Raw genomic sequence first — 26,405 nt, 5'->3', positions numbered from 1 at the left:
ATTTTGTTCCACAGCCTGTTGTAGATAAGCCTGAATGTCAGGATCACTGCATAGATGAATAGTTTGCCCCGACTCAGGAAACATATGAAGTTCCCCGTCTTCAACAGCCAATCCGAAGTCCCTTGAACCAAACCTGCACAGTGAGACGACTATATAATTCAAAATGAAAGGAAAACATGTCCCTAAGATTTGGAAAATGCAGTTTCAAATTATTATTCTTACTTTGATTTTGTTCCTTCATAGACCAAATTGCGAAGGTAAACAAAGGCAGGGACAACTAGCCTATAAATGAAAGGTTATAATTTGCCTACACCTGTAATGATCCAAATGTATTTCCCATGACTGTTGTGCTATAATACAACACTTTGCATTTTTATAGGAATGTATATGGTCAGTTCATTCTGAGTTGATATGGATTACCTGTGAGGCAAGAGATAGAGTTTGTTTGGAATCCCCCCAGGACATGATGCAAGTCTGGAGGGTCGAATCCTGTGCATGTTCCAGAGGTCGGTACATTCATCCAGGTCTTTCTGCAGAACATCACTGAAGCAGAATCTTAGTAAGTCCTGGTGTTCATGGCTGCCATTAAACTGTCCAGAGTCTCTAAGGTCTCCAAATAGGTCCATCCAAAATTGAGCCCTGGAATACATTAAATACAAAAGTTGCTTAGTATATACAAGAGCAGAACATCATGATTGAATAACTTAAAACTACAAGTACTGCAGGAAAGCATTGATGCTGCTGCCATCATTAGTAAAATAAATGATTGTGTGAATGCTTAGGCCTACATGGAAGGGCAATGGACTTAATGTACAAGTGCATATGACTTTTTATTGATAGCAATGTGCAATATTCTATGAAAAAAGATTGTAGTCCTATGAAGTAGACCACATTTTATAACAGTATAGATGCATTATTCATCAATGTATAGCCAACTATAAGGCCTGATGTACAAAACAGCATTTTTAATCTATCGAAAAGAAATGTACCAACCTTCCTTTCCTGAAAAAGGACCACCACGACTCAATATGCTGATTCCCTGCTGATGAGCCATAACTGTGGCTTGACAAGCCCGCATAGTAGTCGGTATGCTCATGGCGGAGGGTGCATTGTATTGCTGCCATTGTCCCATTTTCTGTTCCGAAGTCAGTTCTTTGTCTCACACCAACACTCTTGGCACATTGAATATAATTGTAAGCGATGACCGATGGGTTGTTGTTGGTAGCCCCACAAACAAGCCACATGATTTTTCTTGAAAAGCCATCAATACTTCCTGAGAGGTCCAAGCCAAAGGGGTTCATCTTATCGTAGCCATCTACATGCCATATGTAGTTTGGTCCCATGGAGTGATATGTACGTCTCATAAACCTCTGACGTGTCCTCAAATCCGTCCCTTGTGGATTAAGTTGTTTCAACAATCTCATCACTACACCACCATTAACATGTAGCTTGTGTTTTTGCTTTAGTACTTGCCACATAGTCCGACAACCGAACAGTTGCCCGGGCCCACGCAGCTCTGTCAGTATGGCTTGTCTCACCTGAGCGAGTGGAGAATGATTCTTTCTCCTATACAACCCTGCTTCTCTTAAACATGTCTTCAAAGTGCGAACACTCATTGTTATGCTATGAAAGGTGGACAGCATATCAACTATCACCTCATATGTATGTCCCGCATCAAAATAATCCCTGATAACTTCTTCGGTGGTAGCCATGTTTACATCCGAGCCGTGAACTACCTGGTGTGGCGTAAAGCAGCCTTTCTCACCTGTTAAAAAGACGGACGTGCTTTCGTCCAATCAGCAATTATCCGTGTCATAGCAGGTACCTACCTTTTCTGGTACAAGTTAATGTCATTGTGTTTTTGTTAATGTCGTGTTTTTCTTTTTGTCGTTGTGTTTTTGTTAATGTCGTGCTTTTGTTAATGTTGTGTTTTTCTTTTTGTCGTGTTTTTGTTAATGTCGTTGTGTTTTTCTTTTTGTCATTGTGTTTTTGTTAATGTCGTGTTTTTCTTTTTGCCGTTGTGTATTTGTTAGTGTCGTTGTGTTTCTGTTAATGTAGTTGTGTTTTTCTTTTTGTGGTTGTGTTTTTCTTTTTGTCATTGTGATTCCCCATTTGTTGTTGTCATTTGCCCTTCAGGGCCACCGTAGTTCTTGCAGCGTGAAAGGTGAGAAATGCATCAGAAAGAGACATTCTCAAGCAACACATGGCCGTTTAAAGGAACCAACCTGTGTCTGTTGTTGTGAAAGGAGCCTGTTCAAGTCAAGTCACGTAATTAAAATAATCTCACAACTATAAAAATGCGTGGTTTTTAAGATGGTCTTTCTACCACAGTTCTGGTCTCCCTCCTTATTCACTGAGTATAAAATTGTGCTCTTACTGAATATCACTATCCTGACAGCACACCTCTCTGTCCCTTGTGCATGGCTGGGACAGCTATTTACAAGCACGTACCTCAGTTTAGCCCCATCTCCAATATTCAGCATATGAATAGTGTGCTGTGACTAGGCACAAACACTGGACCTCGGTTGGATGATGATGGTGTTTGTGGGCCCAGAGCTGCAGCTGAGCTGTAAATGCTGACCACTTGCCTGGGAATAAGGTGGTTTAGCTCCTGTACACCTCCAGCTCACACTTTTCCTTCCCAGCATCATGGTGAGATGGACCTTCAGTGGTCATAGGATTTAAATCTGTAAATACTGGACTACCTAAAACAACTCATGTTTTATCAATGCAGTATCCTACATTTAAAGACTTGAGCCAAGTTGACTGTTATAAAACCATTCACTAGATGGCAGCAAAACTAAAATATGTTTGCTAATAAACCACCATCATATTATGTGGAGAAACTACTTTCAGGCTCTTGTTTGGGGCAACGATGAAAAAACCAGCTCCAGACTTGAACATGTATGTGGAACATTCTATCAGGCAATCAAAAAAACATCATAAAGCAATATAGAGATATCAAAAAAGGAAAGAATTGTAAAGATGTCACTTCTCTGGTGTAGAACACCTCTGGAGAAACTACACTACTCCTTTTCATAATGAGTGAAAAATATGTCACACAACAACTTAACATTTAAACATAATATGACCTAATTAACTGTTTCTAACTGGTAACTACTGGTAACTGCCACACAAAGATTTTGCTATCTGTGCTCATAACAGTATCTGTTCACAGGCGTCCTGGAGCAAACACACGACTATCTCATGATGGTACTTTTCTTTCTTACAGTGTTGCTGTTACAAGGTAACTATTCAACACAGGGTTCCATAATGAAATCAGAGTTTGTAGTTCCTTCATAAAAACAAACAAGTATACACCTAGGAAATATTTTTTATTGCATTTAATTTATTTAATTTTAACAATATTAACCTTTAGTGGCTAAGTCACAATGTAATTCCCTACATACTGCCATTACATAATGAACTTTTTGAATGGGGCTGCAATAAACAATTATTTTGATGGCTGATCAGTCAATTATTTTTTTATTTCAAACGATTCATTGTTTGGTCTATAAAATGATAAAATATGCCCATAACAATTTCCTAAAGCCCAAGGTGATATCGTTCTGTCCAACAAACAGTCCAAACCCAAAGATATTCAATTTAATGTCAAGGGTTGTGGGGGTGAAGTCACACCATGCCACCTGGCAAATCTTCATGGTTGAAAAATCCAACTAATATAAAATACTTTCATTTAATAAATCTAAATGCTGTATTGTAGGCAAAACTGAAACAAGTCCAGTTGCCTACAATACAGCACTTAGATTTACCATGACCTGGATGACTGAGAACCTTCATCAACTTTCATTTAATAACTTTGATTAATCAATCATCAAACCAGCTGTCAATCTAATAATCCATTGCTTGACTAATCTTTTTACTTGGAGTGATGTGGGATCATTTATTTGGTGACAAGCTTGGCTTTTGGGAGTCCAAGATCATCTGGAAGCAGGAGTTTGGCCAGTTGGCATTCTATAGGCTCCTCAGTTCCTTAGTTGCAATCTGCAGGCTGACCACTAGATGCCACTAAATCCTACACTATGGGCCTTCAGATTAATTACAATGTCCAACATTTAGTCTTGACCTAATTCTACAGTATTTTTTAAAAACTTTTAAAATAACCCTCAATAAAAGTGTTATTTATAGCTCAAATAGGTGATTACAGTAAATATTAATTTTATTTACTACAAATGTTTGTCAGTGTGAATGAAGCCCCTCACTCAACACAATAGTAATTTGCACCCTATCTATTTCTGTCTGTAAGTGCCAGTGACTACTTGTGGTGTGATTGCCCCCTGGGAACAAATAAAGTTTTTTGAATTGAATTGAATTGAATAGGGAAATCCATCTGAAAAGTAAGCGTAACACATGCAGTTGGAAAACATCTTTTTTTTTTTATGCTGCCACCTGGTACAACTTCTCTGTACTGTATAGTCTTATATCCTATTTGTACAGGGGTTTTACATGTTTATTGAATAAATTCTTTATTATGTTCCTGTTTGGGTCCAACTCATATGTGGAGGTGAAGGTGAAGTCTTGAAACAGGCAGTGGGAAGACATATCAGAGGTGGTGGGTCAGTTAGTTATGACCCACCACCTTACATAAGTTCAGCCTTGAACTTAACCTTAAACCATCACCTTGTTATATAAAGGACAAACAAAACTGAAATGCCAGGACCAGGCACTGTCCCAGAAGTCCTGGGAGGATCCCATTCCCATGTGAGAATGTAAAGCTAATTCCTGTAGGAATTATTTGTAATGCCAGCTTGCATAAAACCAATAAATATGTAGTCCGCTCTGAAAATTACAGTGATAAAATCATCATATGCAACATGAAATGGAGCAAGTTTAAATGCCAAATAGGATCAAATAAAGTACCAGGGGTTCCTTAATTGATAGGTCTATGATTTATAATTACTGATAGGTCTGTGATTTATAATTAACTGATAGGTCTATGATTCATAATTAACTGATAGGTCTATGATTTATAAAACAGGTCTCCCTTCATCAAAGGGAAGACAGCACACAGTCTACTGTATTAGACACTGTCAGAGCTCATGTTCCTCCTCAAGCTTCAAACAAAAGAGCAATATAATATTTAGTCCTAACAGCTTTGCTGAACCGTCACAAAGCTGCTGTAATATGAACAGAACTTTATGAGCCACAGCTGAGCTCCAGACCTCACACAGACACCACAAACCTGGCTGTGTGTCTGTGAAATGGCGAGATTAGTCGTCCTCGCTCTGGCCATGCCCCGTTAATGCTGTCGCCTAGGAAACGGGGCGTGGATAAAGCGCTCGTGCAGCAAGTGAGCGATGTGATTGGCTGAAGTGTCGGAAGATGTAGTAGCGTGCCATCGTTCCATCGGTCTTCAGTGAGCTTCAGAGAGGGTGTTCACTGTGCCGGTGAGCAGGCCTTAAGTGTTGCACTACCTGAGGCTGATACACGTCAGGAGGCTGGCCGCCATCAAACACCGAACACACTTATCGTCTAACCGATAACCGGTCAAGGTAAGTTAATTATATCTCTTAAATTAACTTTCTGTTCGTATTGAATAAGTAAAAACCCGCACAGGCGACAGGACGACTCAATAGATCTGATAGACGCGTCGGTAACCTTCGTCAAAAATAGACCCGAGCATAGCGGGACAAAAGCCGCTCTGCTGGACCGGCCAGCTTCCGCCCATACACTTTAATTTGATAATAATGATACAGAACATTTTATTAGGTCTAATTCCTCTGACTTTGTTTTATTTTTAAAAGAATAGTTTCTACAATCATGTTCAAAAGGCTTTAGATTTAGCTTGTTATTCCGTGAATCATATTCATTTTTTTGAATTGAGCAGTAAATGACCAGACGTATGAAGCTGTAGTAAGTCACCACAGTGTTTCAGTGGTCTTTACCTACCACACCACAATAATTCATCTGTTTGACATTATAGTTGTAAAGAGAACATGGGACTGAATTACCATTCTGTTTCTGGCACTAGACAAAATGGAAACAACTCTTAAAACCATTTGTATGGGGAAAAAAAATAAAATGAAGATAGGTGACAAACAATACAAAAGGTGGGCTCATATTTGAAAAGAGAGAGTAAAAAACTGGATTTAATTGCAGAATAACCAAATTACACAAGAACAAATCCATGAAAAGCAAGTTAAACATAAAGCCAGCATCAAACAGACTGTATGTACTATGCGATGAAAGCCTTGGATCTATATGCATGACTATAGTTCCAGGTAGGGAAATAACTGGAAGATTATTATGCTCGTTCATTTGTTCACATGTAAGTAGCAGTTTAATGTTGTAGTAAGATGAGGGGCAGCTAGTTTTACTTATACATTGTTGGTTAGTTTAAACAATAAATTAACCCTAACCCCTAACCCACATCTTTCCTCCAATGACATCTTTGTTCATGTAAAGGTCTGCAGTCAGCTTCTCCCATTACCCCATTTGTTTTCTTTGGTAGGTCTCTTGCACCATGCTGACCCATCTGTTCCGTATGCACGGCCTCCTGGTGGCCTCTCACCAGTGGGAGGTGATTGTCGGCACAGTCACCCTCACCATCTGCATGATGTCCATGAACATGTTCACTGGCAATGATCAGATCTGTGGCTGGAACTTTGACTGCCCTAAAACAGAAGAGGTGAGTGAACGAGATGATGGAAAACATGTCAGTTATTTGTAGTAGTGTATTGACCACACAATGTAAAGCCACCAGCCTGCAGGACTGTCCTCCCTCTGTTGCACTTAGGCACGGACAGTATATGAATACTTTCACTAATCACACAGCTCTGATGCAATACCCTTATCCCCATTTAAAGTTAATATGTATTGTAATGACCAATAGCTATAAATCCTTTTTTTTAATAAATCCTTGTAGACATCATTAATTTGTAGTTAATTTGAGTACAGCTGTAGCTCTAGGGAGTGTCAGGCTATTAGTCCACCACAGAAACCACTAAAGGATGGATCACCATGAAATCTGATAAAGACATGTTGATACATCTTTAAATGTCTGTGTCTAATCTGCTGGAAATATAACAGAATACGAAGATTTTTTTCCAGCTTTATTGAGAAAACTCATTCATTTGCTCCACCTGTAAATAGAATTATTTAAAATTGGAACAGCATTTCAGTTTGTGGTCCAGTGGATTCTGACTTCATTCAACTCATTTCAATTCTTTTAACCATCAAGATGTTCAACAATCTTAAACTCTTTTAAGATTTCCAACAAAAAAGTTGTATTGGCCACAGACCAATTCTGTTTTGCTGCCACCATGTTCCCGTCCTTCCAAGAAATAACGTCCCCTAATGTTACACCAATGTGAGGCTACCATGTGCATAAAGAAAATATTGACTCCAACCAGAGAGAAACAATGAGATTAGGCATTCATGTACATGGTTATTAGGTACTAATATCTTCCATTTGAACGGATTATCCAAGGGGTAGACCAACTCTCTCAATCTGATTGAATATTCAATCACATCAGGACAGCTATTATCAGTCTCTCCTGATTGACATGGTTACATGAAGCATTTTTATTGTGATCATAGGTGGGATATTAAGGTGCATGTAAATGCTGTTATTGCTGTGCTGATAGTCTACCCATGATTCCTTGTGCATTCATGTGAGCAAGCTAACCTAACATTATGCTTAATCACTGTGCAGCACCTATGCTTAACAGCTACCTAGTTCCTTAATTCAAGCCGGCCTCCTTCCAGGGTGTCATATAGGCTACCAAGGTTTTGTCATGTCCCTCAGTGTATGACGTTTTGGCATGAGAGCTGCACACAGACGCTAAACGTCTGCATTATAGATTAGTATTCGATGATCTGGGGTGAGAATGTGTGGCTGACTGCATATTATTGAAACATCTGGTTAGCTACAGTTAGCTACAAATTATTGTAGACCCAGTTTAATATGCAACAAAATGTTATACTCTATATGTAGTAGGGGTCCCTGCTCTGTATCTCTATATTTATCAGCTAAGAGGATATCGCTGAGGATTATCCTGTAGTTACTTACTTACCATACATTTCTAATTAATTCCTGTTGCCTTGCCACTGATCTGATTTTCTTTTCTTTTTACAGCAAATTCTGAGCAGTGACATCATCATTCTGACCATCACACGTTGCATTGCTATCGTCTATATTTACTTCCAGTTCCAGAACTTGAGACAACTTGGATCCAAATATATCTTAGGTAAAGTTTTGATGTCTACAGGATATCTAAGGTGGCTAAGATGCTATGGATCTTGTGGCTGTAGAGGAAGGAGATCTTTTGACCTAACTAGCTAGATAAAGCTAAAATGCACCTCATTTACTCTCTTGCAGGTATTGCTGGCCTTTTCACCATATTCTCCAGCTTCGTCTTCAGCACAGTTGTCATTCACTTCCTTGACAAAGAGCTCACGGGCCTCAAGTAAGGACACACTTTTCGCACATATCCCTTTCTCGTCAATATCTTACAAGTTACAAGTCAAGTTACAACTTGTTCTGTTCTGCTCTCCAGTGAGGCCTTACCCTTCTTCCTGCTTCTCATCGACCTCTCCAAAGCATGCGCTCTCGCCAAGTTTGCCCTAAGCTCCAGTTCTCAGGTAGGAAGAAATATTCACTCATCATATTTCAGCATTCCACATGAAATTCAACAGTAGCCCTGACTGGGATATCTTGGTGCTACAATTGTTCAGGATGAAGTGAGGGACAACATTGCTCGTGGCATGGCAGTATTGGGACCTACCTTCACTCTGGATGCCCTGGTGGAGTGCTTAGTGATCGGAGTGGGAACCATGTCTGGTTTGTTTGTTTTTTCAGCTTTATGCATTTCACTGCAGTTAGTTCTCTGAGCTGAGATCACACCGTTTTCACTTTATTCACAGAGTTCAAGTATTGGTGAAGATAGCCAATAGTTGAAGATAGCACATTGAACATAAATTGAAAAAGCTCAAGGAAGTGAAAAAAGTAATGTAAAAGGAAATAACTGTCATAAAAACAAAAACTTGTGAACCAAATTAAGTGCTTAGATATGTGAATGTGGACACTGTAAAGCATATCTGTCAAATTCAATCATTCATCTTCTGAGCAGATGATGGCCTATTTTGCTGTTAATTCACCAAAAGGAAAAGAAAGTAATGACAAGTGTTTTTCTGATTTAACGGTGCAATATGTAAAAAATGAACTAAGATTTTTGTAACAGAATGTGGGGAAGCAAGATTTTTGATGATATCTAAAAGACCTCTATCAACTGTGTTGCAGAGATATCTACTGAAGCCAGCATGCTAACCAGTTAGCCATGGCCCATCCATTCTTGTAATACCACTACAAGCTCCCAGTCTGGACCACTGCTGCACAGCTAACTTAGCTAACTAGCTATTGGCAGCTACACTTAGCAGCAATTAATGGTTACTCTGGTGATATGCCACCCCATATTTGGTGGAATATGAATTCAAGAGGTGGTTAGTTTTTACATATTGCACCTTTTAATATGTTCGGTAATATAGTGGACACTTCTCATGTGTGTTGTTCTTGTGAATGGCTGAGTATCTGTCCCGTATGTTTCAGGTGTGCGGCAGTTGGAAATCATGTGCTGCTTCGGCTGCATGTCTGTCTTGGCCAACTACTTTGTGTTCATGACTTTCTTCCCAGCGTGTGTCTCACTGGTGCTGGAGGTATGGGTGCAGCGTTTCATTTTATGTGCCTATATATGCGTGTTAATGTCAGATTGTTTGACTGTGTTGTGTTTGCTTTTGTAGTTGTCCCGTGAGAGTCAGGAGGGCCATCCTATCTGGCAGCTGAGCCACTTTTCCAGGGTGATGGAGGAGGAGGAGGACAACAAACCCAACCCTGTAACACAGAGAGTCAAAATGATCATGGTAATGCCTCTCTCCGTCTTTCATTTGTTTCTTTGTTTTCATTCGAACACAAGTGAGAAATCTCCTCTCTGCTCTGTGTGCAGTCACTGGGCCTGGTGATGGTTCATGCCCACAGCCGCTGGATCGCTGAGCCCTTGTCCATCAACACCACAGTGGGCATGCCAGAGGTCAGCATGGAACTGGACCACCTCTCACCCAGGAGGATCGAGCCAGAGAAACCACTTTGGCACTTCTATCTTACCAGGTGAGACTACTGATATGCTTGCTTTTAACTCCGTGTTCATGTGAGTGTGGCGACTAACCTGCATTTGCTGGAGCTCTTCGGAGCATTAGCTTTGCCTGTCCTCAGAATCTGTAAAATGCAATTACACTGGTAGAGTGGTATAGTGGAGACTGTGAGGCTGTTCACATTTGGTATCAGCGTCCATCCTGAGTGATCCAATAATAAGTGGACACCTTTACACCTGGCATTAACGTATGTTTTGAGTGATGACTTGTAATGGGATCTCACTTCCCAGCTCTACATGCAAATTAACGCGTACATCATGAACAAACGGATACAATGAGTTTTTTACAAATCAGGAAATATCTTCATTTATAACATTTGCTGAATTAACAAGGCCCAAACAGAAAGACTTTGTTGTAGACAGTGTTTCACAGGCTTTATCAAGTGTCTCCTAGCTCCCCAACTTTCAAACCTGAATGATTTTTTTACTCCTCTCGTGTCAAGGAAGTTGCCTATATTGGTTCCTGTTTTCTGTATTTGTAAAATTTGACATGTTCACCATCAGTCCCCACAGGTGATCATTTCATTGGGTCTTAGGGAAATTCAGTGGGCCCTCAATAAAAATTGTGATTTCTGACAAACTGTAGTTTTATGGTGCGTTTGATTGTAAATTGGAATTCGAAATTTCTGAGTCTGTATTTCCAACTTCCAATCTAAAAGCGTTCCAGTGCATTTGCTTGGAAAAACATGGATGCTCGATGCAAACGGGTGTTTGAATGGCAAGTCTGCGAACTTCACAAGCAACTACAGCAGCTGATTTAACAGTTGAGGGCACTTTAAAAAAGACAGGATGAGTAGGTTTCTGACACATACTCTCAAAGACTCATATTGAGCACAGATAAACTGAATGAAGTGAAAATGACAACTACACATTGTATTTACTGCACGTTTCACAAACAACCCCTATATGAAGTAAAAATTGATGAAGAGGTAAAAACTAATTGTTCACTATGTGCCCCGCCATACTGCTGTGATCTCATCTGTGTTTATGTCGGCAAACTCGGGCTACGCAGATCTTGCCCGAGTTTCCTAATTGTAATTCCAACGTGGGGGACCATTCTGTTAAACTTTTCTGTGTCGGCAGTTGTATTTTTCTTCCGAGTTCCGAGTACAGTTGAACTCGTATTTGTTTTGTTGTATGGATCTGATCATGGTTATATTCATGTAAGTTGAAAATGCATCTGAAAATTAAACCAATAAATAACAAATAAAATCCCAAATCTGAAAACAATACACTGGGACATCAAGGGCTGATGAGCCAGTCAGTCTGAGACTGGTTTTGTCGGTCAGAGTACATTACAAAACGGGATAAAACATAGAAGCTTACAAAAATGCACAGGGATAACATCTCAGTGAGGAGAACCGTGCTGTCAGGAGCCCAACAGGAGAGACTCTGTGATGCACTGGGATTGTATAACCGAACTATGTGCAGACGTACACTTTCTCTGACTGTGTGGAAATCTGATGTTTTCATATCACAGATTAAAACGCAGGTCTGAGGCTGCAGGTAAAACATACTGATGGAGGCTGATAAAGAAGGTAAGTGTGGTGCTGAACTGAAAAAAAAAGATGAATAGTTGAATCTTTTAATTGAACAGCAAAATCCAATAGGACTGATAAAATCCTGAGTCGGGTACAGCCCGACACGGCATCATCACAGAATGGCAAAGCATCATCCGTCATCATCATCATGCGAGAATACAGAATCAGTCAGAGCTGATCATTCTTGAAGGTGGCCCAGTTAGTTTATTCACATTGTTGAAAGAGTTCCTCTTTATAACTATTTCAATACAGATATGTTGTTATAATATTATAATATAGCATTATCAAGGATAAAATATGGTGCGTCCCCTGGACACATGGATAGTGAGTTTGTTAGGTCAGAGACGCAGGATGCGTACCTATCAACATTACTGGTTAATGATGACATCAGTTGAAACTGTGTTCAAGCAGATGCGAAATGTTGGGAGGTAAGATGAGCTTCAGACAGAAGCAGACAGGCTGGTCTGGCAATGCTGATACACAGTGACACTTTTTACAAGGAAAGAAACAACTTCATGTTTTGCATTTAATGCCAAATTTATAGGAAGCATGAATAGTCACAGCAAAGTTTCGCAAGGTTCTCCTCACTCAACAACTCTTAAAAACAGGTCACTTGTAAGGGAGTCTGGGGATATCCAGTTACTATTTTAGTGGTTAGTGGAAACAGACTGCTCCAACATTGGCACTTTTCCAGTCTACTGAACAGCCCATTCACACACACATTCATACACTGATGGCAGAGGCGTCGACTTGCTCATCAGGAGCAGTTTAGGATTCAGTATCTTGCTCAAGGATACTTGGACATGCAGCCAGGGGAGCCAGGGAATTGAACCAGCGACCTTCCGATTTACTGGAAGACTTACTCTGCCTGCTGAGCTGCGGCCCGTAATAAGTAACAGGTAATTTGCATTACAGTGAATTACATAAAAGCGTCTTGGGAGTGTTCAGAATTACGAATTACTTCTGATCGGATCACTCAGGACATATGTTAATACAGATGTCAAAACTCCACCAACATTTGTAGTGTATAGTACACCCTTTATTGACAAATCAGCAAATTCACTAACATCATCTGATGATGAAAACAAATTTGTTCTTTATACTACAAGTGTTGCTGGAACTTCAGCAACACTTTTTTTCTTTTTTTCTTCTCCAGGCACCTTGGAAGTAGGTGAAGTTGGCTTTCCCATTCCTAGAGCCATTTATTATATACAATTCAAAATGTTTGAGAAAGTAAAACCAATTTACCTCTATACCATGGTAGTGACTTAATTGACTTCTCTATTGCATGACCTCTTGATGCAACTTAATTATCTTAAGTTCATTCTAAAGATTCTTAAGTATTTCCAGGTAGGAAATGATGTTCATAGAGTTAAAGGTGGGCCTGACTTTGTATCCAACTCAGACACTGTGAAGCATGAAGATCATTTAAAGGGGCTCTATTTAACAATTTGTAGCAATTTACATGTATTGATCAGTTTTTTATTGGCCATATGTAAGCGGATTGTAATATGAACTGACCAGTGAGACCTTCCCTGTTTTTCTTGGTTGCAAGCCTGTGAACGATTTGTGTAAGTTGTTTAATGCTGCTGCACTGTAGATTTCTTTGTGAAGGACTTGGGTCTTATATTCTGCAACTGTCAAAAGGATGTGACTTTCTACACATTCTCAAGTGCCTCTCAAGTTTAGAAATGGAGTCCGCTAACATAAACTTACAACTAGCTTTCAGAAGTTCCAAAGAGCCCCTTTAACACAAAGAGCAGTTATCTCAACAATTACTGTCGATACCTCAGTATAAATAGAACATTAAAATTTGTATTGAAGCTATGGTGCAAAAAAAAAAAAAAACAACGGGCAACTTCTGAACTCAGTAATAAAACTTCTTGTATATGTGTTTGTCCCTCTTGTCCCCCCTCCTCCTCCACAGGATGATATCCATGGACATAGAGCAGGTGATCTGTCTCGCCTTGGCCCTGCTGCTGGCTATCAAGTACATCTTCTTCGAGCAGGTTGAGATGGAGTCTACACTGTCACTGAAGAACCCCATTACTATGTCTGCCCCCGCCCTGACCCTGCGACGGCCTATTGAGACCTGCTGCAGGATGGAGCCCTACACTCCCCGGGCCCTTGCCCCTGCCCAGAGTATGGCTGCCCCGGCGATCGCCAAAAAGGAAGACAGAGGTTTGTCTGTGCTCAGTGATGATGCTGTAGCAGGTGGACTTGTATAGCACTGTGGTATCCAACTCTATCTTCTTTTATTAGATGAGGTTATTCGGCCGTTGTCTGCCCCAGCCACTGATCCCCAGCCAAAGAGCATCTTTGTCGTTGGGGGGGGAGAGGAAGAGTTCAAGTCCAAGATCGATAAGCCGAGCCTCCTCCCAAAGCCCAGAGGACTGGAGGAATGTGTGGCTATCCTTAACAACCCTGAGGTGAGACATTACAACTGAAACCATACAATCTCCTTTTCACAGCTTACCTCCTCTCAGGTGGCTGAGTGCTTACATCACGTCGGCCTACTTTCCAGCTCCCTAAGATGTCTCTTTCAGTTGTGGAGCCATGTCCCACCAATAAGACTGCAGTTATGTGATTTAACTGCACTGTAATGAGCTTTGTCACTCGACTATCTCTCTGAGGCTGAACCAATTAGAGCATGACGCCAATAGAAAAGACACTTGCACTGATTTGGCTGCCTCTGTGCGTCCTCAGATCGACTCAGCTCACCTTTGAGCTTTCTCAGACTTGACTTGAGGTTTCATGGCAGTTAAATAGACTTCTCCCACAATGCAAGGAATGCTCCATCCAGTAAGACTTGTGAGATAAGAATATTTCAAATGATAATACTACAAGCTTACAAGGTCACAAGGTAAATTTATTATCATTTTTTAAAACACAAGAGTTTAAAAACAAATCTATGTTTGAGTCCATTGTGCTAGATCTATAATAATGACTGGACAAAGATGAATATTTAAAGTGGGGCTGTATGAAGTTTGATAATAACACTGTTGATAGGGTTAGTTAATTTTTTTAATGTTTTAAACTTAAATTATGCCAAGGTCTTACAAAAAGGACAATGTTGCCGTTAATATTATGGAATTTTGACCAACTAGAACTACTGGATAAAGTTATCTATCTATCTATATATATAGTCTACATTTAAATAGCAATAAAACACAAAGCATGCAAAGGCTACGATGCACTGATGATCGTCCTCCCTGCCCTCTCACAAATAGTGCAGAACATTTAGTCTATTCTGTTTGTTTGGGCCGAGTCTGAGACTGATAAGCGATTAGAATGATATGCAATCAGGGCCTTGTAGCAACATCAGCTGGTCATGTCCGTTACAAAATATCAGCTGGTCGAAATGGCACATTTGGACTGAGGAAAGAGAGGATCACCTCATTCATTTTTCTGAGTAACTGGGCCAGTGTTGTCATTTGTGTTCGCATTCTTGTGCAGACCAGGATCTGGCCTTAGTCACTGCATGATTGTACCTCTTGCAGCTGGGGCCTCGTTTGCTGAGTGATGCTGAGGTGATGCTACTGGTCAACTCCAAACACATCCCAGCATACAAACTGGAGGCCATGATGGAGAGACCAGAGAGAGGAGTGGCCATTCGAAGACAGATGATATCTGCCAAACTCCCCTCCCCTTCTGCACTCTCCTCACTGCCATACACCGACTATGACTACTCCAAGGTGAGGACGCACAGCCACACACACACACACACACACACACACACACACACACACACACACACACACACACACACACACACACACACACACACAGCAAAGAGCTGTCTTCTCTGTTTCACTCTGCTTCCTGTTTTACAAGCTCCTCAACATTTTTGTTTTCCAGGTAATGGGCGCCTGCTGTGAAAATGTGATTGGCTACATGCCTGTACCCGTGGGTGTGGCTGGACCGCTGCACCTTGATGGGAAGCAGTTCCAGGTCCCCATGGCAACCACAGAGGGCTGCTTGGTTGCCAGTACCAACCGCGGTTGTCGAGCAATTGCTGTAAGTGTCGGCAATGTTGTTTTCCTAAGATGCTGATAGGGCCTTACAGGACATGTACTGAAGTGGAAAAAAGGAATTGTAATATACAACATATGAACAGCAAATAGTCAGCCACTGCCCTCAGATCAGCCATTTCTTTCATATTATATATACGTCACACCAGGGCCGGAGTTGGACTCATTTTCAGCCCTGGAGTTTCATGCCTCAGACCAGCCCACTTTAGATCATGACCTATTATATTAAAATAATTTAATTATAACTTTACATGTTAAGCCTACAATAGCGCACTGTTCTCTAAAGCCTTGTAATTAGGATGATAAGAAAAAAATATATGTATATCCTGTGACTGAGGGCGAGCAAAGTAGTCAAAACTATCAACAGACTCATCTTTATCTGTCTCATTCCTAACTTGTGGTTCAGGGTTCTGCTGCTGAGCTGCTGCCTCTGTAATCAGTCCCTGAGTAGACTCTGCTCTCCCTTTCACACTTCCTCCAGTTTCCCTAGACTTGCCAGCACCTGTATCACATAAAAACCAATAATGTGTAAGGCTTTAGCATATTTGACATGGAAAACACATTTTGACTGAGAAGAACTGTGAACTGTGAAGATTTTTTCAATGGCAAAATATGCAGGCTTATTCCATATTACTTTCATCCTATTCACTTTCAACTGTGTGCTTTGTTTACTATCTTACTTTTAATGATAAAAAATTATATTGGGCCACTACTATCATTTAGGCATAGAAAGTGGTTATATTGGAACTGATGCTTGCTTGTGCACACACTATAGCTCACCTGTTCCTTCCATGACAGCAGCTATCCCTTCCTCACCACTGGCTCCTGGCTCTGCCTCTGACACTAAATCACATTTTAAAAATGGTCATAATTCTCAACACAAATCTCCCCTTTTTCAAGTAAAAAAAAACAAGTCAGTTTCATTATTGTAGTGCTGAATCATCTATCATCATCAATTATCTCAGGGCATTTTTCATATAGAGCAGGTCTACACCATACTCTTCATTATATTAATTCTAATAATATTCACTCAATGAGCAATCCTACCTGCCCACTCTGGACCTGTGGTGGGCTCATGGCTGGTGCTTGGTGCTGCATCTTGCATCTGAGGGGACAAAGTTTCCCAGTTATGTGGCATCGCATCATACTATTATTTAAATTATGTAATGTTAGGTTAGGCAGGCTATATGTTACAACGCCACGCAATTCATTGACTTGATAGGCTAATTAATTAACTTGAATGGTGCAGGTAAAGTGGCATTTTGTTCAACATCTTGCCTTACCCGTTTCATCATCTTCATTGGTCGTTTCAGACCGCAAGCTCGTTTTATTGAAAAAGATGCCGATTTTTGCACATTTGGCTGCATCTGTCTCCAGTGCTTTTCTCTTTTTAATTCTTGCTTTTTCTGCGCCACCCTTGCTCTTTTTATTTTCCATTTTGCAAACACCCTTGCACTTCTGGGGCTGGAGCCAGGCTACAAACACCACTGACAGTGTGCACGGACGTGTTACGTCAGGCTGCGTCTGCAAAAAAAAAAAAAGAGCTGCCAGTGGAGACGGCCCAGGGACAGCGGTAACAGCATACACGTAATACCCACTCAGTGCCATGACTGAACACCGGCCCAAAATAAATAAATAGATAAAAAATAATAATTGAACACCGGCCCTCGCGGCCCAAAAGTCAGACCAGCCCACCGGGAATTGTCCCAGTCCTCCCAATTAGCCACTCCGGGCCTGCGTCACACTGCATCCTGTTGGCACTGCTGGTTGAGTTTTCATCCTGAGATATTGCTCCCTGCAATAAGTGGTATCTAGGTATAGCTGAAGGAGTTCATTTCATACGTTGCTTTGAAATCTCAGGTCAAGAAATGGATCGTGGGACCTTTTTGACAGCTGACACATACAGTATTACTAATTATACACTGTAGGTCAGGGGTCGCACACTCAAATTAGCTTTGGGCGTCTGCTGGTATTGTCATCTTGTTGTGTGCAAGTACTACAAGAAAGTACAACATTTCAGAAAATTTAGTTTTTATTTCCATTATTAACATAATAATGCGAACAGCAGTTTGTATATTTTTTTTATATGATTAGTTAGTCTTATAGTAAGTAAGTATAGTATTAGTAAGCCTTAGTTAGGCTTATTGAAACCTTGCACTAAACTAACAAATGAAGTACATTTGTACTTTATTTCTTGTCAAACACCTGGCAGCACGTTTGTTCATATTTTCTTCATATTTAACAAAAGAAATGCAAACAGAAATATAAATCTGTATACTAGGGCTGTCAAACGATTAAAAAAAAATCTAATTAATTATAAGCTTTGTGATTAATTAATCGCAATTAAGACAGAGAGAGACAGGCTCTGTAGGAGTAGCATAATCCAAGAGGAGCAGCAGCCGGCTGGTCAGGAGGGACTGCAACAGCCAAAGAGCTCACTGTAAATGTTGGGAAACTACAGGTCACAACCCCTGATATAAGCACCGCCGCTAAGCACCGGAGGAGAAGCCAGAAAATGCAATGCTTCCAAGTGGACCAATCACATTCCTTGCGACCCACTTCACTGCGACGTGCAGTTACATTTCTGGGGAGAAATTTGAAATTATGACTACAAACTGAATGTTTGTACTGTAGCAAGCATATACACAACTGCCTAATCTAATGGCACAGTTTGCAGCCTGGCTGAGAGCACTTTACTTTTCTTTATACTCATCTGAAAATGTAACTAGAAAAGAGTCATGGCAGAAAATTACCTGGGCATTACCTAAGCTAACGTTATGTCGTGCTGTTCAAAACGTGTATCTGAAACGTAACGGGTTTCCTCTATCAATAGAAAATTAAGTTTTACAGTTAAAAATTAATCTACAACAAAATAATATCTCTCTCTACTGTATAACCAAAGACTCGACATGCTTTATTAGGCCTAAAGTAATCTCTCTTTAACAAGTGTCGATGGTACAAAAATAAAATGAAAATAAGAATCTCTCTGAAATAATGATAGAAATAATGCGTATCCTGTATTAACCACCAATCAATAACACATTTATCCCGACTCAGGATTTTTTCTGTAGCCTAATCCATCTATAACATTAGGGTCGTTTTCACGGGTTTGAACAAAACTGTATCAAATATAACCTAGCTTAGGTACCTTTCTTTCACCCTTTTCTCTCTCTCCACGTCGGACTGTCGTCTCTACTCTCTTCGTCTTTCGCGCGCCGCAGCCAGACAGGCAGGTGGTGACTCCGGTGTTGGTTTTTCAAAATAAGGGTATTTGCAGCGTAGCGTCACATTTCATGAAAAACACCATGTTTTGTACCAAAATTCACATTTCATACAATAATTTACATTAACACAAACATAAAACAACATAAAAACAAGGTAAAAAAAACAAACATTATTCTGAAGGTGTGGCGGCTTTTATTTTGCCGTGGCGGTGCGCCACAATCAATTACATGTAGAGGAAACCCTGGGTGTTATTAGGGTCTATTCTGGGCAGAGACCCATCCTCCATCCAAATTTTGTGGAAATAAGTGCAGCGGTTTTTGTGTTATCCTGTTGACAAACCAACCAACCAACCAACCAACCAACCACAAAAAATGGATATCAGTCAAAACTAACCTTTCTTGGCGTCCATAACGTAAGTTTTGTGATCTTTTACACCCCTAGTATATAGTATATTCTTTCAGTGTTAAATTAGAATGAAACTGGTATGCAAGTTAGTTTATTAAATAGTGTAGCTGAAGAGTTGACAGGAACGGGGGAAGAGAGAGGGAGGATGACATGCAGCAAAGGGCCACAGGTTGGATTTGAACCCTGGGGCAACTGCTGCGAGGACACAGCCTCTGTACATGAGGCACACTCTCCAACAACTCAGACACTGGGGTGCCCGACGAGTTTTACTTTAATATTACAATTTGTAAATTTATATATGAATTGAATGTTCAGTCAAAAAGACATAATTTGCTCTTTGGGTATGTTGTTAATATGAGAACATGGAATTTTTAAACTGAGCTCACTAGAAAAATGACAGCATCAGTTGTCAGATTGATTGGTCAAGTTTCTAAAATGACTAAAATGACATTTCCCTGACAAGGACTAATTGTGAATTATGAGTGTTCATTCTCAGAAAGCAAAAACTAGTGGTCCCTGTGATAGTGCTGATAAACGTCATAGGAGGGTGGTCCACATGGAGAGTTGGGTCAACACAGCATCAGACTTTGGGCATGAGAGACTCAAATGACAAATGACTAATCATTTATCTTTTATTAAGTGGTGTTTTTTATTTTGGCCTGTTTTTATGTATTCAAAATCTTCAGTATTACTTTGACACTGTGGTAACAACATAATGTGATAATATACACGGTACCTGACTTGTGGTCCTGCCCCCTGCATGCTGAAGCTTGGAGGTGGAGCCAGCAGTCGTATCCTGGCTGACAGCATGACTCGAGGACCCGTAGTGAGGCTGCCCTCTGCCTGCCAGGCTTCTGAGGTCAAGGCCTGGCTGGAGAGCACAGACGGTTTTCAGGCCATCAAAGATGCATTTGACAACACCAGCAGGTAAAATATGAACCTGACGTGGACGTAGACAGAGGACATAGAATTCACTCAGTGTCCGTTGTGTGTCCACATGTTATCTTTCTGTGAAAGAGTGTGTGGTTGCTGTTGGCAGGTTTGCACGGCTCCAGAAGCTGCTGGTTGCTCTGGCTGGGAGAAATCTCTACATCCGCTTCCATTCCAAGACTGGTGATGCCATGGGGATGAATATGATCTCTAAGGTAACTGTTTAAGCATTTCAAATGCATATGAAAGTAACCCAATATGTGAACCGTGTCATGACAGCTGTAACCCTAGTGTAAGTATGATGATTAACCACCGACTGTAAAAATACCAGTTGTCGCCATCATGGCAGTGCCTGACAAAGGCCTAACTCCCAGCTAATCAAAAATGGGTAGAGAGGTGGATCGTGGCAGGAACTGAAACGAGCCTAGTTAGTTAAACAAGTCCACCAAGCTGAAAGCTACCAAGCTGGTTATGGTTAACAAGCTATCTATTTTCACACATAAAGAGAAGCGAATTTCGCCTAACGTTACTCACATGACGCTGACTGTGGGTTCATTCATTGGCTTAAATTTTCAGCCGCTTGTCATTAACACATGTTGTTCCTGCAGGGTACAGAGCAGGCTCTGAGCAGACTGCAGCAGCACTTTCCAGAGCTGCAGGTTGTGGCTGTTAGCGGGAACTACTGCACCGACAAGAAACCAGCCGCCATCAACTGGATCGAAGGCAGGGGCAAGTCTGCTGTCTGTGAGGCTACCATCCCCGCTAAAGTGGTCAGAGAGGTAGGAGGAGCCAGAGTGAGAGTGCTGGGTATACTGTTGTTGGCACTTTGTACAGCCTTTACTGGCCTTAAATGGTAATGGTAAATGGACTGTACTTGTATAGTGCCTTTCTAGTGTCTACTCAAAGCGCTTTACAATGCAAGTCAGCATTCACCCGTTCACACAAACATTCACACACTGGTGACAGAGGTTACCGTGCAAGGTTCCACCTGCTCATCAGAAGCGATAACCATTCATAGGCACGCATACACCGATGGAAGAGCCACTGGGAGCAATTTGGGATTCAGTGTCTTGCCCAAGGACACATCGACATGTAGACTGCATCAAACCACCGACCGTCTGATTGGTGGGCAGCTGCTCTACGTCCTGAGCCAGAACCGCCCCATTAATCAGTTGTTCCATCCTTAAAACCAGTGACTTTGTGTTCATCAACAGAAATTCAGTCCATAGTGTAGAAAATTTGAATCTTATAAAGGGACACCTTTGGATAAGTCAATGCAGGTGTTGGTTCTAGCTTGTATTACTGCACAGTTTTAAGAAAAAGGTACCAAGTATTAAGAAAGCTGTAAGACTTTCAAAATCTTCCAAATCTTTCAAAAAATTTTTTATTTTAGTTTCACATAAGTTCCCTTAATAAATTGTACTCTGTTCATTAGAATCAACCACTCTCAATTTAACTCTATATTTACTCCTTGTCCCTGTGCTGCAGGTGTTGAAGACGACGACACAAGCTCTGGTGGAGGTGAACATCAGCAAGAACCTGGTGGGCTCAGCCATGGCTGGTAGCATCGGTGGATATAACGCACACGCAGCCAACTTGGTGACTGCCATCTACATAGCCTGTGGACAGGTAAAGTAGTTCTCAGGAGCTGTTGCACATCTGGGTATTCCAATGTATTTCTGTGTTTTCTGTGTTGATTTTACGACTGTGTGTGTATGTTTGTCCTCCAGGATCCAGCCCAGTCAGTGGGTAGCAGTAACTGCATCACCCTGATGGAGGCATCAGGACCAACAGGGGAGGACCTGTACATCAGCTGCACCATGCCCTCTATAGAGCTGGGCACAGTAGGAGGAGGTACCAACCTGCCCCCCCAGCAAGCCTGCCTCCAGGTAGACACACACATAGACTAGCCATGCCAACATGAACATTGTTTCCTTAGTTTTTGTTTTCATTATCTCTATGTGTGTGTCTGTCTGTCTGTCTGTCTGTCTGTCTGTCTGTGTAGATGCTGGGCGTGCAGGGAGCCTGTCAGGACTGTCCAGGGGAGAATGCCCGGCAGCTGGCCAGGGTTGTGTGTGCCACTGTGCTGGCTGGAGAGCTCTCACTGATGGCTGCTCTGGCTGCTGGCCACCTGGTCAAGAGTCACATGACACACAACAGGTAATGCACAGATTTACGTGACTCATTTTGTCTGTTAGTTACTGATCTTCACGCCCTGATCTGAGTAGCACCATGGTTCTAACAAGGGAAATACAGCATCAGGGGGACCCTGTTTCATCCACCACTTTACAGCAGCTTCTTTCACAATGTAAGCTTATGTGGAAAAGTGTTTTTGGGCCCCAGTGCATCATGTGACATTGTATTACACAGTTTTTGCCATTATGTAAAATTGGCTTCAAAGCCTGGCTCCCTTCAGTAAGGCAACACCACTTGGGCAAACCACATGCACCACTGCAGGTAAACCGGAAATTTGTTAAGTATGTTTATGGGTTTGATCACGATTATGATCACATCTAATTTATTATGTAGTATATTATTTCATGATCATATAAATTGTCCAAGTGGTGTTTCTGTATCCAACTTTCCAAGAGGGCGGACAGACTCATGCATGAGCTACTCAGATCATGAGACCATCATCAACAAATCCCATCAGCACTTCCACCACTTTTTGTTTTTTGCTGTGTCAGTGCTTATAAGCTAGCATAGCTAGCATCATACCTCTAACATATTTGCCTAACTCTAACAGCTAGCTTGTAAGAAGGCATTATTAGACACCAATGCTTAAACTTAACTTAAAGAGTCACTTCAGCGATTGTAATCCAGGTGCATTTATTTATGGTTCAAACAAAGACTTACAGTTCTCACGGTACAAGGCTGGAGAACATCCTGGTAGTGTGCAACCTGTCCAAGCATACAAACTAACAACGGTTAAACAACCTGTTAAAGCCTTATTCAGCTATTCTAAGTGCTGTATCGTAGGCACCTGGACGTGTATCAGTTTCTTGAAAACGTTTCACCTCTCATCCAAGAGGCTTCTTCACTTCTAACTAACTCCAACACGTCCAGTTGCCTGCAATACAGTACTTAGAGTGACCGTGACCTGGATGCCTGAGAACTTTCATCAACTTATTCAGCTATGCTCTTGGCTTGCTGAATGCTCCGGGTCAGTGAGCCAGAGCAGTGAGGACTGGTTGGCACTGACTCTTTGAACCCCAGTCTTGCAAGTTTAATGTTTGATCGTGAAAAACTGATAAGTTCCTGTAAAAACATACTATTTAAAGACTTTGGTAATTCACCAAAGATACACTTTTATCAACTGACCTAACTGTTCTGTGTGCAGATCCAAGGTGAACTTACAAGAGACTCCAGGAGCCTGCACCAAGAAAGCCTCCTGAGAGCCTGAGAGCAGTGCGGCCTCCCTCAGTCCCTGGATGGAGCTGTAAACCGAAAAGATGGACAAAATGAAAGGGACGAATCATTCTGTTCAATGAAAACAGACCTCAGATATCTTACAGGTGCTTTGGAAAAGACATAGGAGTGTCTTTTGACCAATCTCTATGCTGGATATAAAAAGGATCCATACAAGCTAATCAGAGTATTATGTCCGAGTAATTCATTTTCTTTGTGTTTGTTCTTTTATGTCCACATTTAAAATGTTGGTCTTTGGGAAACGGACAGGTTGGGTTCAAGAGAAACATTTCTGATCCCCTGTTGCCAAACGGAGCACTGTGAGTGCAGAAACATCTTTGTAATTGCTTAATACAGATTCTGAATTATTTGATTTCTTCATCAGGGTGGTTTGTGAAGCTAACAAGAACACATAGTGTCACAGTTACAAATAGCTCACACAGTTCAGCAGGACTGCGAACAGAGACAGAAGATTATCCATGACAGACTTAAGGAATTAATAAAAAAAAAAAATACAGAAGAAAGATTATGTGAATCCAATAACAGTTTAGAACTTAGAATTAGTCTCTCTCAAAGGCTCAGTTGACCTCCTATAAGTACAGAACAGGACAGGTGTGGACAAAATCCTGATCGTTTCCTTCATAAAAGGGAGGGTGATTAAAAAAGGCTAAAAGTGCCTGTCCTGCTAATGGAACTATGCAACAAATCATTCACCCATTCATGTTGAGATCACATTGTCTAATTGATCAAAAGAAACAACGCCAATGGCTCAGCTGACGTCTGCACTTCACAGTACTTACCATAAAGAGAGTACTTTAAAGCACAGTGTATTCCAGTGCCATTCACGACAGATATGAATGTGTGGAAACAAACTTGCAAAGACTAGACATTTGCATGTGTCAGGTATTGTAATCCATTACATTATGACTGCTTTTAATCAAGACAAAGTTGTGTTATCACTGTGTGGTGATGCAGACACATACTTTTCAAATCAATATGCATTTTAAACTGCATTAGCATGTGACGTTGATGCTTAAAGATGTAATGTAATATGATGTACTGCAGATGTCGTGTAGTTAAAATGAATAGTGAGTCTCCCTGATGTTCTGGCAGATGGCAAATATTTTGAATATATTTTGTAATAAATACAAAAGGACTTTATAATGACAGATTGTCCTACTTTGATTACAGCTGCTACTGTCATGAATTGCAAATTATCTTAAATGTGGAATTTACAATAGCATGACAGTAAATGCACCATTGGCCTTGACACTGAAGAGCTATGTTTCAGGGTCAGTCAACAGTTGAGTTTGTATCTAATCTTTGAAGCTCCCATGTGTTCTGTGTAGTTTGTGGAAATTGCATGCAGAAGCTTCATGTGACAGTTGTATTTTAGGGTTCTAAGATTATGTATTACCACTGATTGCATTTAGAAACCTAAACATTAGTGTGCAGTTGCCCACAGAGAAAAGCACCAGTGAGGTTGCAGATTGCAAACGAAATACTGCTTGTCTCAACCTCACCTACAGTGGCTACTAAAAACATGAAAAAAAGCGTTTACTGCTGTGGAAACATGGCGGTGGAACATGGATGGCCGCTGCCTCTGTAGATTAGGCTTGTTCTAAAGTAACGAAAACACAATGTGTCTTTGTTTTCCATAAATCACAGAGAGTTGAGGCAGAGCAGTCGGAGCACATCAGAAGGAAAAAAACAAAACCTCTTGTCCATGAACTATGAACCTGTTTCACCAAAATCTGGGCTAGTTGGTGCTGTGTGTGATGTACCGCTCTTAAGAGTTGCACACTGTGATGCTACCAGCTGAAGTTACATAGCACAGAGACAAGCTAAAGGGGCCGGAATGGCTTAGACAGACACCATTCACCCTATTACAAGTTACTGTAACATCCCAATAAATTTGAAGCTGTTATTTTAGGTAGAAAGTTATGGAATATTGTTTGAAGACCTGGAACTCATGAAAACCTGAAGCTGTTTGAAAGTGAAAAAGTGAAACATATTCCGAAAAATTTTAACACTATCATTAACTTTGAAAAATGGTAAGACTGTTTTTCATACATACAGTCGTGGTCAAAAGTTTAAATACACTTCATATCATGGCAGTCTTCACTTCCTACGATTTCTACAGCTCTCATGTTTCAGTGATGAATGGAGTGGAACACAAACTACTTTGTCACAGAAACATTAAGGAAGTTTGGTTCAAATATGATTTTATTATGAGTCTTTTGAAATGTGACCAAATCTGCTGGATCAAAAATGTACATACAGCAAAATACCAATTTTGGTGATATAAAAAGTTGTGTGAATCATATGTTCTTTGTAGCATCTTAACTTCTTCTGAGTGATTCTGATTGAAAACAGCTGGTGACTTTTCTGGGCCCATTTTAATAGGACTTGTTTTACACAGCCATTAGACTCAGCCACAAACACTACAATGGGAAAGTCTAAGGAGCTCAGCATTGATCTGAAAGAGCACATTATTGATTTGAACAAGTCAGGAAAGTCACTTGGAGCCATTTCAAAGCAGTTACAGGTCCCAAGATCAACTGTACAAACGACTGTTTGTAAGTAGAAAGCTCATCGCACAGTTGTGTCACTGCCACGATCAGAAAACACAATCTATCTCCTGCTGCTGACAGAAAATAAGTCAAGAGTCAACCAAAAACCACCGAAAAGCAAGTCTG

The 26,405-nt window shown here is 40.8% G+C and overlaps 1 protein-coding gene across 1 annotated transcript; it reads left to right on the top strand.

Moving 5' to 3' along the window:
• The first annotated feature begins 5,425 nt into the window (after positions 1 to 5,425).
• Positions 5,426 to 24,873, top strand: LOC140995572 (3-hydroxy-3-methylglutaryl-coenzyme A reductase-like). Its single transcript, XM_073465627.1, has 20 exons — positions 5,426 to 5,513; positions 6,473 to 6,649; positions 8,099 to 8,210; positions 8,342 to 8,429; positions 8,520 to 8,604; positions 8,698 to 8,803; positions 9,569 to 9,675; positions 9,760 to 9,879; positions 9,963 to 10,123; positions 13,635 to 13,888; positions 13,970 to 14,136; positions 15,208 to 15,402; positions 15,566 to 15,724; positions 20,138 to 20,295; positions 20,408 to 20,513; positions 20,907 to 21,077; positions 21,787 to 21,927; positions 22,029 to 22,187; positions 22,304 to 22,458; positions 23,639 to 24,873. Exons 2-20 carry the CDS (start codon positions 6,485 to 6,487, stop codon positions 23,691 to 23,693), a joined length of 2,664 nt encoding a protein of 887 aa, XP_073321728.1. The 5' UTR covers positions 5,426 to 5,513; positions 6,473 to 6,484; the 3' UTR covers positions 23,694 to 24,873.
• Positions 24,874 to 26,405: the final 1,532 nt, after the last annotated feature.

Source organism: Pagrus major, chromosome 5 (genome assembly GCF_040436345.1).
Source record: "Pagrus major chromosome 5, Pma_NU_1.0".
Classification (NCBI taxonomy): domain Eukaryota; kingdom Metazoa; phylum Chordata; class Actinopteri; order Spariformes; family Sparidae; genus Pagrus; species Pagrus major.
This window is presented reverse-complemented; position numbering and strand designations above follow the sequence as displayed.

Bases quoted from the DNA above. Each gene is read 5' to 3' on its own strand.
- LOC140995572 (XM_073465627.1), top strand. From the start codon at position 6,485: ATGCTGACCCATCTGTTCCGTATGCACGGCCTCCTGGTGGCCTCTCAC. The intron at 20,296-20,407 runs GTAAAATATGAA...TGCTGTTGGCAG, and splicing joins GCATTTGACAACACCAGCAG to GTTTGCACGGCTCCAGAAGC. The intron at 22,459-23,638 runs GTAATGCACAGA...TTCTGTGTGCAG, and splicing joins AGTCACATGACACACAACAG to ATCCAAGGTGAACTTACAAG.